Source organism: Armigeres subalbatus, unplaced genomic scaffold, assembly GCF_024139115.2.
Source record: "Armigeres subalbatus isolate Guangzhou_Male unplaced genomic scaffold, GZ_Asu_2 Contig857, whole genome shotgun sequence".
In the NCBI taxonomy this organism is placed as follows: Eukaryota; Metazoa; Arthropoda; class Insecta; order Diptera; family Culicidae; genus Armigeres; species Armigeres subalbatus.
The window spans coordinates 1,671,264-1,684,298 of record NW_026943653.1 but is presented as its reverse complement, the minus strand read 5'-3'; the positions used below and the strand labels follow the sequence as shown (position 1 = coordinate 1,684,298).

Here is a 13,035-nt window from a genome sequence, read left to right as displayed (position 1 = left end):
CCGGATAGCTCCCATTAGCTTAAAGCCCTATAAGATTAATTATTTTGATATAACACTCAGTTAAATTATTGATCTACGTAGTTCGGCAGTGCTGGCAGAATAAACCATTTTTTGCATATGGTTTGAACACTCAATCTTCGAAGCGTTATAACTTTTTTCGTGGACGTGCGACGTTTTCCAGCAACGTGCCTTATTCGGAAAAGTTTTTAGACATCCTTTGGGTTATACTTTAACGCAATGTGCCATTTGGTTTACGATGAACTAAAACCTCTAGAAGTAGAAATGCAAAAATATACGTTCTTCCATACTAATTTCCATACAAACTTCAAAAGCGATGCGGAAAGCGAGGAAGCAACCAATCGGTCCCAAATTCTACACAGTTATTCAGGTCGCATAGGTTGTCAAAACACGTTCTCTTACTGCTCTTGATGGCCTTGTTAAGGGCTATCATTTCCATAGAAATTTAAAAAAAATCCATGAAATAATTACATCTTGGACTCTTTTTCGTTTCCGTCGTCGGAGGTGACAATGGGTCAAATGGTCGGGGTTCTGCCAAACCGCACCAAGCGGTTTTTTGACTGACTTGTAATATTTTTCTCGTACACAAACAACGGAAATCATTTCAAACCAATTCATGCGTATATTTGTTGTAGGATATTCTCAGTTGAGGGGTTGAGGAGTATCCGTTACGATTTGCGATCAATTAAATCTGCTGAACGAAAGCTTGGGCAGAAAATTGCGTAATTTTTCATTGACGCTTGGTGCGATTTGGCTGAACCCCGACCAAATGGGGGTGAGAATGGGTCACTATTTCGACAACGTAGAACGCTTTTAGAATGGATCGAATGTATCTGAGGTCAAAAAGACTAAAACATAAAAGAGCTTTTTGAACGATTTTGCTCTACGACCTTCAGACTTCCGGTAAGAGCGATGAACCATTGTCACCCCCGATGGCAAGTAATCCATATTTTTTGCATGCTAATATTATAGAAAAGACCTAAAATAGATGGCTAAGAGACAAAATCTGCAGTATGCGGAAGATTTTAAGTGTTCCATAAAAGCCAGAGCTTGGGGTGGTGATCTTGCCCCACTTTTCCCTCATATTCAAAATTTAAAGGGTTCTAATTTTACTGTGTAGATAAACGATTACATACATAACGCAAAAAAAAAACCTTAAATAGATAATAAGCATCATACAACACCTAATAAACTACTTACAAATCCGATAGCCAAAGAGTTGTTACAATTCCGGGAATCACCAGCGTCTTGAACAGCGTGCTAGTGATCAGATCGATATCAATCAGCGCCATCGTCACCGTGTGTAGCTATAACGATACTATCCACGCACCGAAGCTTCCTCGACGGTACCACAACGTCTTTTGTTTCACTTCAAACTCGCTCGCGTTGTTTTGATCGGCGTCTTGGCCTAGCTGTTACCCAAACTATTTGCACAAGACTGTACTTTCGCGCGGCGGAATTTCGACAAATCAAAATCAAATCTACTATTCGCACTTTCCTTACGTCAATGGGGTATTTGGGCGGAGCCTATGTAATGTTTTAGATGCGATATTTTAAAAAACAACTCGATTTCTTCTATGCACTTGTTCTCGCGATCGAATTCATTTGTGCACCGAAAGCTGTTATTTCACTGATTTGCTTCTGTTGTTGCTTGTATTTTCCCTACAGACGATTTCACCAAACTGTAGCATGGCTTTTCATATTCTTAATTCCACCTTAAACGTTTCCTTTGTCCTATGAATGGAGTTAAGAACGAACGAGATGCACTCAAACAACACTACAAAAGATTGAAATCGAAAAAAGTAGAACTAATTGGAATACAAAACAAGCCAGCTATTTACTGATATCAAGCACACTACACAAAGCAATGAATTAGCATGTTACAGGCTCTCTTGCATAAGTGAGTCATTCACAATTCGCCGTTTGTTGATATGGAAACTGAGGAATCGCACCCTAAGCGGAAGGTCTCGTTGATTCTTTTCAGAGGCACACCGACTGGGTCGATACCGTCGCGATTGAGTCAGCGAGCAGCAGCTGCTCTTTCTACATCGAATAATGAAAATTAATCAGCCTATGTCTACACTCCGACGACAACTGGATAACACAGCGGTGATTGTTATGAAGCAAAATGTACTTCGAAAGCACACGGTAGCAGCAATACAAAAATAAAATTACTTCACTATATTCACCTCTTGAACAGTCTCCGTCGAGTCAACAGGTACATTCTGCGAGTCCGGGCAGCTGCTGACTGTAACTGGCAACGATGACTTGAACTTCGATGATCCTCGCCGACGCCGCTGAGCGCCGAGTTGGGTCAGTTCTCTCTGCGAGAGAAGCGCGCTATTTAGCGGTGAAAATCGATTCAGGCGTTCCCGCGTGCTCAGCTCACTGCCGACCGACTATGCTGCCGTGAACTTGACTCGCTACACGCTGCAATTAATTTGCGAGTACCTATTGTAAAAGTATAAATAAAAAGCAGGGTGTTACAAATGAAATGTAATAAAATTAGCAAAGTCATAACACAGTGTGCATATTCTGAAGATAATGAAATACGTTTAACAATCATAGAGGTAATGAAAAAACGAAGCTGAAAACCCAAGCAAAAGTTATGGTTTTGATTTTGTGTTAAAATTTGTTGCCACGAACTTAACACATTCCTACTGTGACCAGCAAGCGTCCTGCGAAACGCAGGACGCCTATCAGTATACGTCATTGGCTCGGAAATTTACACGAAAAAAAAAAGACTGTATAAATTGATATAACTTTGAAAAATAAGATTGAAAAATGGACGTTTGGTCACATTACACATTCCATAGATTTCTGTGAATTCACTAAAATCTCAACAGCAGAACTGTTTACTTGCTAAATGTACCGTGTTTTTTCTCCATTCAATAGAAAATAAATATTTAAATAACTTACCGATTTTTTGCCTTTCTCGCACAACAAAGTTGTACCGAAAGGCTATCACTTCACTCCAAAACGAACTTTTTATAGAAGTCTAGGAGGCCCATGATGTTGTATGTATACCAATCGACTCAGCTCGTTGAACTGAACAAATGTCTTTCAGTTCGTGGGTGTGTGTGTGTGTGTATGTGTGTGTGCACACAAAAACTGAAAAACATTAGCCACTTTTTCATATAAGTAATTCTGAACCGATTTTCTCACAACAAGTTGCATTTGACGGGGCACAAACCCTAGTCGATCACTATTTAATCACAGATAAATTTAATATAATCACGATCGGTCAATGCGTTCAAAAGTTATGATGGTATGTTGAACCATAATAGCTTGGTTGGTTGATTCGTTATAGGGGGAGATACCCCAACGCCGGACATTTCTAGTTTTCATATTTCCAATGGTACATTTAAGTCAGAAATACAATAAAAGCAATATAACAGAGTGTCTGCCTAGGATGTGGTGGGGTTCGACAGTGGGCTCTGTTGAACTTCTATAACAAGCTGCATGTGTCCCCAAGCAGGCCCTGGAAAGATTGAAAGGGTATTGAAATGAATTCCCTCAAACATGTGCACTTTACGATCCAATCATATACAAAAATAGGTGGTTGAAATTCAAAAGATTCCCAAAACTTATTAGGGCATCCAGGATCTATAATATATGAAAGTTCAAAACAACTCGAAACATTTCGGGCTCAAAAATTCTCCTTGAAATTCTTCTAGAAGCTCCCATGGGAACTTCTGAATTCCTCCGGAAAGTTATCCACAAATTCCTCTAAAATCGTTCGAAAATCCTTCTCATGTATTTGTAATTCCTCCTTATCTAGAAACCCCCACTAATTTTTTTTTAGGAAATCCACGAGGAAATTCCTTGAAGATTTCTTTTCTTCTCTCCAAGATTTACTTCTAGATATTTCTTCGGCTATTTTCTCTTCAGAATTTCTTCCCAAAATTCTACCAGAAGTTTCTTCAAAAATTTATGACGGAAATCCTCCGATTCAGCTCCATAATTTCACTTGTAAATCTATAAGAAATTCCTTCGGAAATTCTTCTAGGAACTTCTCCAGGCATTCCTCTCGGAACTCTTCCTTTAATTCCTTCGGGATTACTTCCAGGAAATTTTCCGGGAATACCTCCAAACATTCAATAGCGAAATCATCTAGCATTCCAATCTGGAATTCTTTTCGCAATTACTTCAGAATATCCTTCAAGAAATCCTCTTGAAATATCTTCATGAGTTTCTCCTGGAATTCGTCCAAGTATTTCCCCAGAAATTCTTACAGGTATTTTTTCGGGAGTTTCTTCAGGTACTTCTCCAGGAATTCCTTTAGGAATTTTTACGGGAGATTTTCCGCGGAAGTGTACTAGAATTCCTTCCGGACTTCACTCGGAATTTACTCGGATATCTTCCAGAAATTTCTTCGGAACAATCCGCAGGGATTTTCTTCAGCAATTCATCTGGGAATACTTTAGTATTTCATCTGGGAATTTCTGCATTAATTCCTCCTGGTATTTTTCTGGGAATTCCTTCAGATCTTTTTTCGGAAATTCCTTTAGGAACTTCTCTAAGAATTATTTCTGGACTTCCATGTGGGAATTCCTCCGGAAGTGGGAGTTCCTCCGGGAGTTCTTCCAGGAGTTTTTCCAAGAAATTCTCCGGTAATACCTCCAGGAACAGGAATTTCACGGGAAATGGGATTTCGAAAGTTCCTTCAGAAATATTTTTTCTCTTCCTCTAGGGTATTCCACCGGATGTTCCTCTGAAGCTCCACCAGTAGTTCCTTCGGGAATTCAATCAGGCTTTCTTCCATGAATTCATTTAGCATTTCTTTAGGCATTTATCTACAAATTCCTCCAGAAGTTCCTCGGAGAATTTCTCTGGGAGTTCTTACGGGAATTCCTCCGGGAGTTTCTTTTAGGAATTCTTCTAGGAGTTCCTCCTGGAATTCTTACGGAAGTTCCTTTGGGAGTTCATCCTAGAATTCTTACGAGAGTTCCTCCGGAAATTCTTTCTGTAGTTCTTCAATAAATTCCTCCAGAAGTTCCACCGGCAGTTCCTCCGAGAATTCCTCTGATAATTTCTCCGGAAATTCCTATAGAAAATCTCCCGGGAGTTCCTCCGGAAATTACTCTGGGAGTTCCTTTTCAGAGAAACACCCGGAGAAACTGCCGGTGAAACTCCCGGAGGGATTCTCGTAGAAACTGCTGGTGGATCTCCCGGAGGAATTCCCGAAGGAACTACCGGAGGAGCTCCCGTAAGATCTCCCGTAAGAACTCCCGGAGGAATTTCAGGATGAACTCCTAGAAGAATTCCTAGTGGACCTCCCGGATGAACTCCCAGATAAACTATCGGAAGAACTTCGGGAGGAATTTCCAGCTTAATTTCTGAAGAAAGCCCAAATGATTTCCTGAAAAAAGCCTGAATAATTTCCTGGAATAGCTTCTGGTGGAACTCCCGGAGGAATTTCCGGAGAAACTCCCGGATGAATTACTGGTGGAATTCCCGGAGGAACTCTCGAAGGAATTGTTTGGAAGAATTTCTGAAGAAACTCCCGGGAGAATTTTCAAAGGAACCTCGGGAAACTACCAGAAGCATTCTCGGAAACAAGAGAATTCATCTTATAGACAAATCTCGTCTAGCTGAAACCTTTGTTGGGGTTTGTAGCTGGACCATCATCATCATCAGAGGACCTCCCGGAGAATTCCCTGAGGAGCTCGCAGAGAAATTCTCTGAGGGGCTTCTGGTGGAAAATCTATATAAATTCCTGAAGAAGCCTAAATAAATTCCAATTCTGCCGAAATTCCCGGAAGAATTTTCAGAGGAACTGCCGATAGAACTACCGGAATAATTCTCGAAGGAAATCCTAGAGAAATTCTTGGTGGAAATGCCGGAGAAACTCCTGGAGGATCTCCCAGTGGAAATCTTGAAGTTTCCACCGGAATTCTTTCAGGATTTCATTGCGAATTAATCTAGGAATTCCTCCGAAAATTCCATTGTTGATTTCATTTTCGGTATAATTTCTGTATAAATTTCCGGTGGAATTCCTGGAGAAATTCTTTGAAATTTTCACAAGAAATTATTCGAAACAATTCACGGAAAATTTTATGGAATACAAACGAAATTCGAAGATTTTTCGTGGTATGTTTACTGGCAATTCTGCGGAATTTCCAACGAATATTCTTATTCTTAAAAATTATGGGAAACAGCACGAAATTTTTTGAATTATTGCAGGGAGTTCTGCAGAACTTATAAAGAAGTTCGTGAAGATTTTCTTGGAGTAAATAATGGTGGAATTTTCGGATCAATTCCCGGCATAATTTATGGTGGTATTCCTGAAGACACTGCCGAAGAAGTTGCTGGAGGCATTCCTAAAGAATCCCTGATAGAATTTCGGATAGAATGCCAGGAGCAATTGTCAAAGGAATTCCTGGAGAAAGCTTGCATATTGAATTTTCTGCCTATTTTATAATAAATATTATTTCAGAGAGAAATTCAGATGTATGGTTCTAGTTTTCTTAAACTTATGGAAGAATGCAGGATTTTTATAATAATTATTATATCCGATTTTATATTCTTTCTGGATACTAAGTTCGTTAATATTTTTCGCACTTTATTTAAAAATATCTGATGAGCAATAAATCACGCATTTTTAAATCCGTTATTGTTTCGATTTGGTTTCATGTGTTAATATTCATTCTCGCAATCCTGGCTACGCCCATGAAAGCGACCGTGTGCCGCTCCAAGCGCGCTAGCCTAGTCCTGGTGTTGGGTGGGACTTTAAACAAATTTCACCCGACTGATCAAGCGTCTGTTCACCAAGGAGGTGCGGCTCCAACAGCGTCTGTTCTGTCATCCATCGGCTGAAATAGGGATAGGGTGGATAGGGAACCTTAAGCCAATAACCTACTGTTCCCGAAACATCAATTTGTTCGTGAATCCGATAATGAAAGAATACGGACTGATTTTACGGCGACGACTCTTCGCGCGAAACAACGGACACGAATAGGAACATGGAACGTTTTAACCCTAGCCCAGCAGGGTGAATTGGCACAACTTGCCAATGAGGCACGCCGCATGAAGCTTGAGATCCTGGGACTGTGAGAAGTCCGTTGGCTAAACTTTGGAGAACACAGAACGCCGTCGGGACAAGTTCTGCTATACTCTGGTTTACGAGGTGAACACGCTCCCCGTCATCGTGGAGTTGGCTTCCTACTAAGCGCCCAGACACACTGCGCTTATGAAGTGGGAACCTATAAGTGAAAGGATAATCGTTGCCAGATTTAGAACACGGGTCCGAACCTTATGTTATCCGTTATGTTATCTTACTATAATACGTATGTTGCCGATCTACTCATATCTCGATATCTCACGACGCTTAAGCGGGGCGAAGATGAATGCAACGATGCCTGTGAAAGACGCGAATGATCAGTTATTGACCGACCCAACTGACCGCTCAACTACTGCATCGTTTATTTTGTAATATCTGGGACACCGCAACTTTCCCGATCGACTGGATGCAAGGTATCTTAGTGAAGGTACCCAAAAAGGGTGACCTGACTGTATGCGATAACTGGCGAGGCATTATGTTGCTATGTACCGTTCTCAAAGTTCAATGCAAAATTATCCTAGCCCGGCAGCAGGCCGGATTCCGTGCCGAAAGATCCTGAGTGGACCATATTGTCACGCTCCGCATCATTCTGGAGCAGGTCAACGAATTCCAAGAGTCCCTTCACTTGATATTCATTGACTACGAAAAAGCTTTCGACCATCTCAATCACGAGAATATGTGGGGCGCCCTGACACGCAAGGGGGCTCCTCTTCGGCAGTCTTAGTCATCAACATCGTTGGATGTAAACACGGTGACCCCTTCCAGTTTCACAGTAGCCGGGCAACCAGTGGAGAATGTTGAAAGCTTCCAATATCTTGGTAGCCAAATGGCGTCAGACGGAGGTACCAAGATCGACATAGGCGCACGGATCAAGAAAGCAAGGGCTCCCTTTGCGAGTTTAAGAAATATCTGGAAAAACAGGCAGATAAGTGAACGCACCAAAATACGAATTTTCAACTCTAACGTGAAATCTGTGCTGCTATACGCTAGCGAAACATGGTGTGTATCAGTGGAGAACACTCAACGGCTGCAGGTGTTCATCAACAGATGCCTGCGGTATATAATTCGGGCCTGGTGGCCTCACAACTGGATCTCAAACAACGAGCTCCATCGTCGTTGTCACCAGAGGCCGATAGCAACAGAAATTCGGGATCGGAAGTGGGGCTTTGTCGGCCACACTATACGTAGGGGCGGAAACGAAATCTGTAAACAAGCATTAGACTGGAACCCAGCGGGACATCGCAGCAGAGGCAGACCCAGAGGCTCATGGCGGTGAAGCCTCAATAAAGAAATAAAAGAAGTCGACCGAAATCTAATCTGACAATAGTTTAAAGCGATAGCTGGGCAACGCTCAAGATGGAGATCTTTCAAGTCGGACCTTTGCACCACCGGAGATGTACAGGATCCATAAGTAAGTAAGTTAATATAAAAGGGAATATCAATACCAAATTTTCAAAACGATTAATATTGTACGTGGATTTCCCTTTTGGACCCGACCGTTTGAAATAGTCGTTTCTTGGACAGTCGGTAAAATCGCCGTTTTCACCCTCACCCGGCTATTGGTGATATTGTGTGCTCTAAAGAAGAAGCATATTTCAGTAGTATTAGTTTCTCGTCTAGGTCGGTGAAGAGTTAAAATGATCATCTTCAAATCATAGAAGAATTAGCAGCTTTGATCCCAGTGAAGGAAACGACTACCGGTATAGACCTGAGGAAAGGTGTTAAGACTTGTATGAAGTAGCTTGAACTCTTCTTTGAAAAAATCAAGGCCTTACAACTGATGGAGCTCCGGCAATGACGGAAAACAACACCCCAACAAACATCGGAAGCTCATTGAGCACTTATTCAAACAAAAACAGACTTCATAAGCAAAAAACCAGCTTATTTAGCTTAAATTGTTTGTTGGGACGGGCGCAACACACTTGATAATTAAAGCCTCGATTAAAGCAATTTGTTTATTCTTTAATCAATTGTTAATCAGCCACAAACGTTAATTTGTGATATTTCTTTGCCCATTGCATTTTCACCTAAAAAGATCTATATGCGAAAACGGTCAATATTCGTGATGTAGCGACGCTCGTTATTAGAAAAATTAAATTGAACTTCGCGAGGAAACTCAACCACCACTTATTCTAATTATGGCTACGGAAATGGAAGCAGAATACGGAGATTTGTTGTGTTAGTTCGTTGACTAACCCATGGTACCTTGTCTGAGAGATTTTATTCTCTTCGAAAGAAAATCACACTATTTTTACAAGATAAAGCAAAACTAATGCCCAAGCTGCATGATCCTGAATGGGTGAGTGGCTTGTCCTTTATAGTACAACACGTCGAATTTAGATTATCCAACATACAAACTATTGAAGCAAAATATAAACAATTTGGCACAATTGATTGTCGAAAATTGATACATTTCTGCAGCAAACTGTTCATGCAAATCTGTTGAATATGCTGGTAAACTAGAAGCCTATTGACAGAAATTTTCAAACCTTTTCGCTTTTTTTTAGAACACAGTTCCTTGAAACCGTTTACTCATGTAAATAATGTATCTGAAATGTTTCAAATGAAGATAAATTGACCTCCAATGCAACAACGAGCGCAAATCTAAATTCCAGAAGGACAGTAAAAGGTAATATTTGATCTTCATTGTCTTCTTGCGACATTCGATCACCGATTGTGAAATCAATATGCTTCGAGTATTGGAAAGAAACTAACAATTCCATGTCCTATTACGTAAAAAGAAAAAAAATAATAAACAAACAAAAAAAAAGATTGTTCAAACGCAATAATATTGTGTTTAGTTTTTGTTTAAAAGATGTTTAAAAAACATTATGAAAAAAATATTTTATACAATTCTTAAAATTTGTCAATAGATAACTGACTGAGCATTAGGTTATAATTTAAGGACCGAACACAAGATGCTTAGTAGACCAGTGATTTTTTTTCTAGAATTCCATTGAGAATCTCAATTTAAGGCATGTAAATGGTCGGGGTTCAGCCAAATCACACCAAGCGCCAACGAAAAATTACCTATTTTTCTGCTCAAACTTCCGTTTAGCAGATTTAATTGGTCGCGAATCCCTTAATCCCATAACTGAGAATATCCTACTGAAAATGTACGTTTAAATTGATATGAAACTATTTCCGTTGTGCTTGTACGAATAAAACATTACAAGTCAGTCAAAAAGCCGCTTGGTGCGGTTTGGTTGAACCCTGACCAAATGAAAATGATAACTGTATCACCAAATTCTTAACTGAAGAAGTTCAAAACTGTTCAGATTTAGACTAAAGAAACTCCACTATTCAGAGTTTGTTTTTGTTCGGGATGAACTGTTGGAATATCAGGTAGTGTGCGACGCTTCGCTTTAGATCGAAGATGGATAGGAAGCAGACGCCAGTTGGTTGTAGTTGCTCTTGGGTAGATTAAGGAATATTGTTATGGATCTATTGTTGTTGAATAAAGAGAACTGCAGCTGCTGGCAGAAGTATCAGTCAGTAGCCTGTCGTGGAGTAAGAGGGAATTCTAGTTGTTATTCTTCGTGAGGGGGTTTCTTTCTCCGGCCAACAGGTTATGGGCCCAGGAATGATTCCCGTTCTCCATCTTAGTGAGATGTTATGGCCGTCGACGTTATCGCAGTGGGATCATGGATCGGCCGCATATGTCGCGTGGCGCAGTGGGATCATGAATCAGCCACGTAAGTCTTAGGTAGCGCCGGACGGAATTCATCAGGAGGTTGGAACGTTCGGTAGGATGCTGGCTGGTCAGCAGGAGTCCAGGAGGAGCGTTGGAACATTCAGGAGTTGGTCAACAGAGGGTGCTGTGCAAACGTCGGATAGAGGCCATTTGTACGGGCAACGTATTGGGCCAGAAGGAATTGTTCGGCGAGGAGAAGCTCAGGACTCAGTGTTAGAAGGAGGAGCCAGGACAGTAGCGACGCGTGCACACTAAGGAGAAGTGTTGGAATATCAGGTAGTGTGCGACGCTTCGCTGTAGATCGAAGATGGATAGGAAGCAGGCGCCAGTTGGTTGTAGTTGCTCTTGGTTAGATTAAGGAATATTGTTATGGATTATTGTATATATATGGATTATTGTATATATATTGTATAATAGGTACCTATTGTTGAATAAAGAGAACTGCAGCTGCTGGCAGAATTATCAGTCAGTAGCCTGCCGTGGTGTAGAGAGGGAACTCTAGTATTATTTTGTTCTTCGTGAGGGGGTTCCCTCGTCTTCCGGCCAACATGAACCACTGCGTCCATTTCATTGAACTTTTGTAGTATACCCGTGTCATTTGTTTAGTGCATGTCTTTCTGCTCCATTTCTATTGAGAAGAAATGAAGTAGTCGTTTTTTATTAAGATATTTCTCAAACTTAACTCTCAAAGGCGCGCCCCTCAATCAGTTTTGGCTCAACAAAAAGTGGAATAATACTAATTTTGGCCATGCATCGGTACTGCAGTTCAAACATATTTTTGCATCTTCTTATGAGTTCCGAATTCATTTTTGTGCAGAGATCTGATTTCATTGCGTTTTGGCATTTCTGAATCTCCCCTTTGCACAGTCAGAGGGTTCAGCAGATCCACCAAATTCGTATCCGCTTCTTTCCTAATTAATCAGCGCTCTGGAGTAAGATTCATGTCGTCGGCTTCGAAACCAGCCTAAGATTGAGAAATGGGTCATCCAAACACAAATTATAGTCGTTCCATACTCTTCCGACCATCACTCATAAGTATTAATAGGAATAGTAAGACTAGAGCACAGTTTGTAAATCTTACTCCGTAGTGCACCACCAAAAAGTCTACCCACTGCCTGTAGTTAACTGCCTGGCTAATTATTTTACCCCAAGGCCATTCATCCCCTCGGCACGGGTCGCCTGACACTTTGGGAGTCGGAGTTAGGGATATCATATTGTCAGCTTCAGTGTTGTACCGAGCCTGACGATATGACCGGATTTACACCATTACGCACTTCTTCAGAGTATCCATATCCCAGCGTAACGAGTACTGTTCAAATTGGTTCAGATTTCTATTCCATTCCAGGCATGACATAGCGACCGCTCTTTGCCGCACATATTCTAGAAAATATCCGTACCGTGTACCATGCGATGCGTTCCAAAGACAATTCGATGGATGTTTACTCGTAGAAAATTTTGAAGAGCATTTGCATTTTTCCTAATCGTTGACAGGTGTTACTTTAACTCAAGCATTCATTTTTTTGGATCTCTGTTGTAGTATTGCTTAATTAACAAGAATTTCTACAGAAAAAAAGTTATTCATTAAATTTTTTTTAAATATCCAAAAACGAGGACATCTGATTTTTAATGAAAAGGAGGGCATGTGCTACTTTAGGATACCATATGGTCACCCTACCTTAAAAGTGACACGATTTTTTTGGACTCTTGTTAATTTTACCTGAACATTATAAAAAGGCACGTGGTTTCAATGAAACCTTCAACTATTTCCAGTTAGTAGTTACTATTGATGAAAGTATAATCACAATGTACTGCAACATTATTTACTGAATTTCGTTCAATTTCCAAATATTTTATCCATTTTTTTTAAAATTCAATTCATCACTAGAGGTAATATGAGGTAATGTTAGTTTAAAATATGAACACGAATCAAATAAATTTATTTGCAAATATAAAAAAAAAAGTTTTACGGGATTGTCAGTGGGCCGCATCAGCAATATGCATTCTAATTTTAGCTGAGAAGGTCTGAGAACAAAACTTTTTTTAAATCACTTTCGCTATCACTGAAGCAAATAAATCAACGACGGATAGGTACTTACCGGTAGAAAGTTGTAAAACTATAATGCATATAACGGGAACGTTTGTGACCGCAGTAAGCTTCTATTATTTATTTTGGCACAAAATTACAATCAGTCAAGCGAAGTAATGAATGGAAGAAGCCCGATGACGACACGAACAACCTGCGAACCATCAGATTCAAAAC

The 13,035-nt window shown here is 40.4% G+C and overlaps 1 protein-coding gene across 2 annotated transcripts in view; it reads right to left on the bottom strand.

The window, feature by feature from the left end:
- LOC134204745 (lysophosphatidylserine lipase ABHD12-like) overlaps window positions 1-13,035 on the bottom strand; it is a 46,113-nt gene extending 33,078 nt beyond the window's left edge. Inside the window, exons 1-2 of one of the 2 annotated variants that reach the window (XM_062679566.1) lie at window positions 12,872-13,035; window positions 2,208-2,469 (exon numbers count right to left, since the gene is read on the bottom strand). In XM_062679566.1, the coding sequence (XP_062535550.1) occupies window positions 2,208-2,242 (35 nt within the window). In that variant the 5' untranslated portion in view covers window positions 2,243-2,469; window positions 12,872-13,035. Of the gene's footprint in view, window positions 1-1,218; window positions 1,535-2,207; window positions 2,470-12,871 lie in introns of those variants that run through there. The other variant, XM_062679563.1, reaches the window with a different exon arrangement.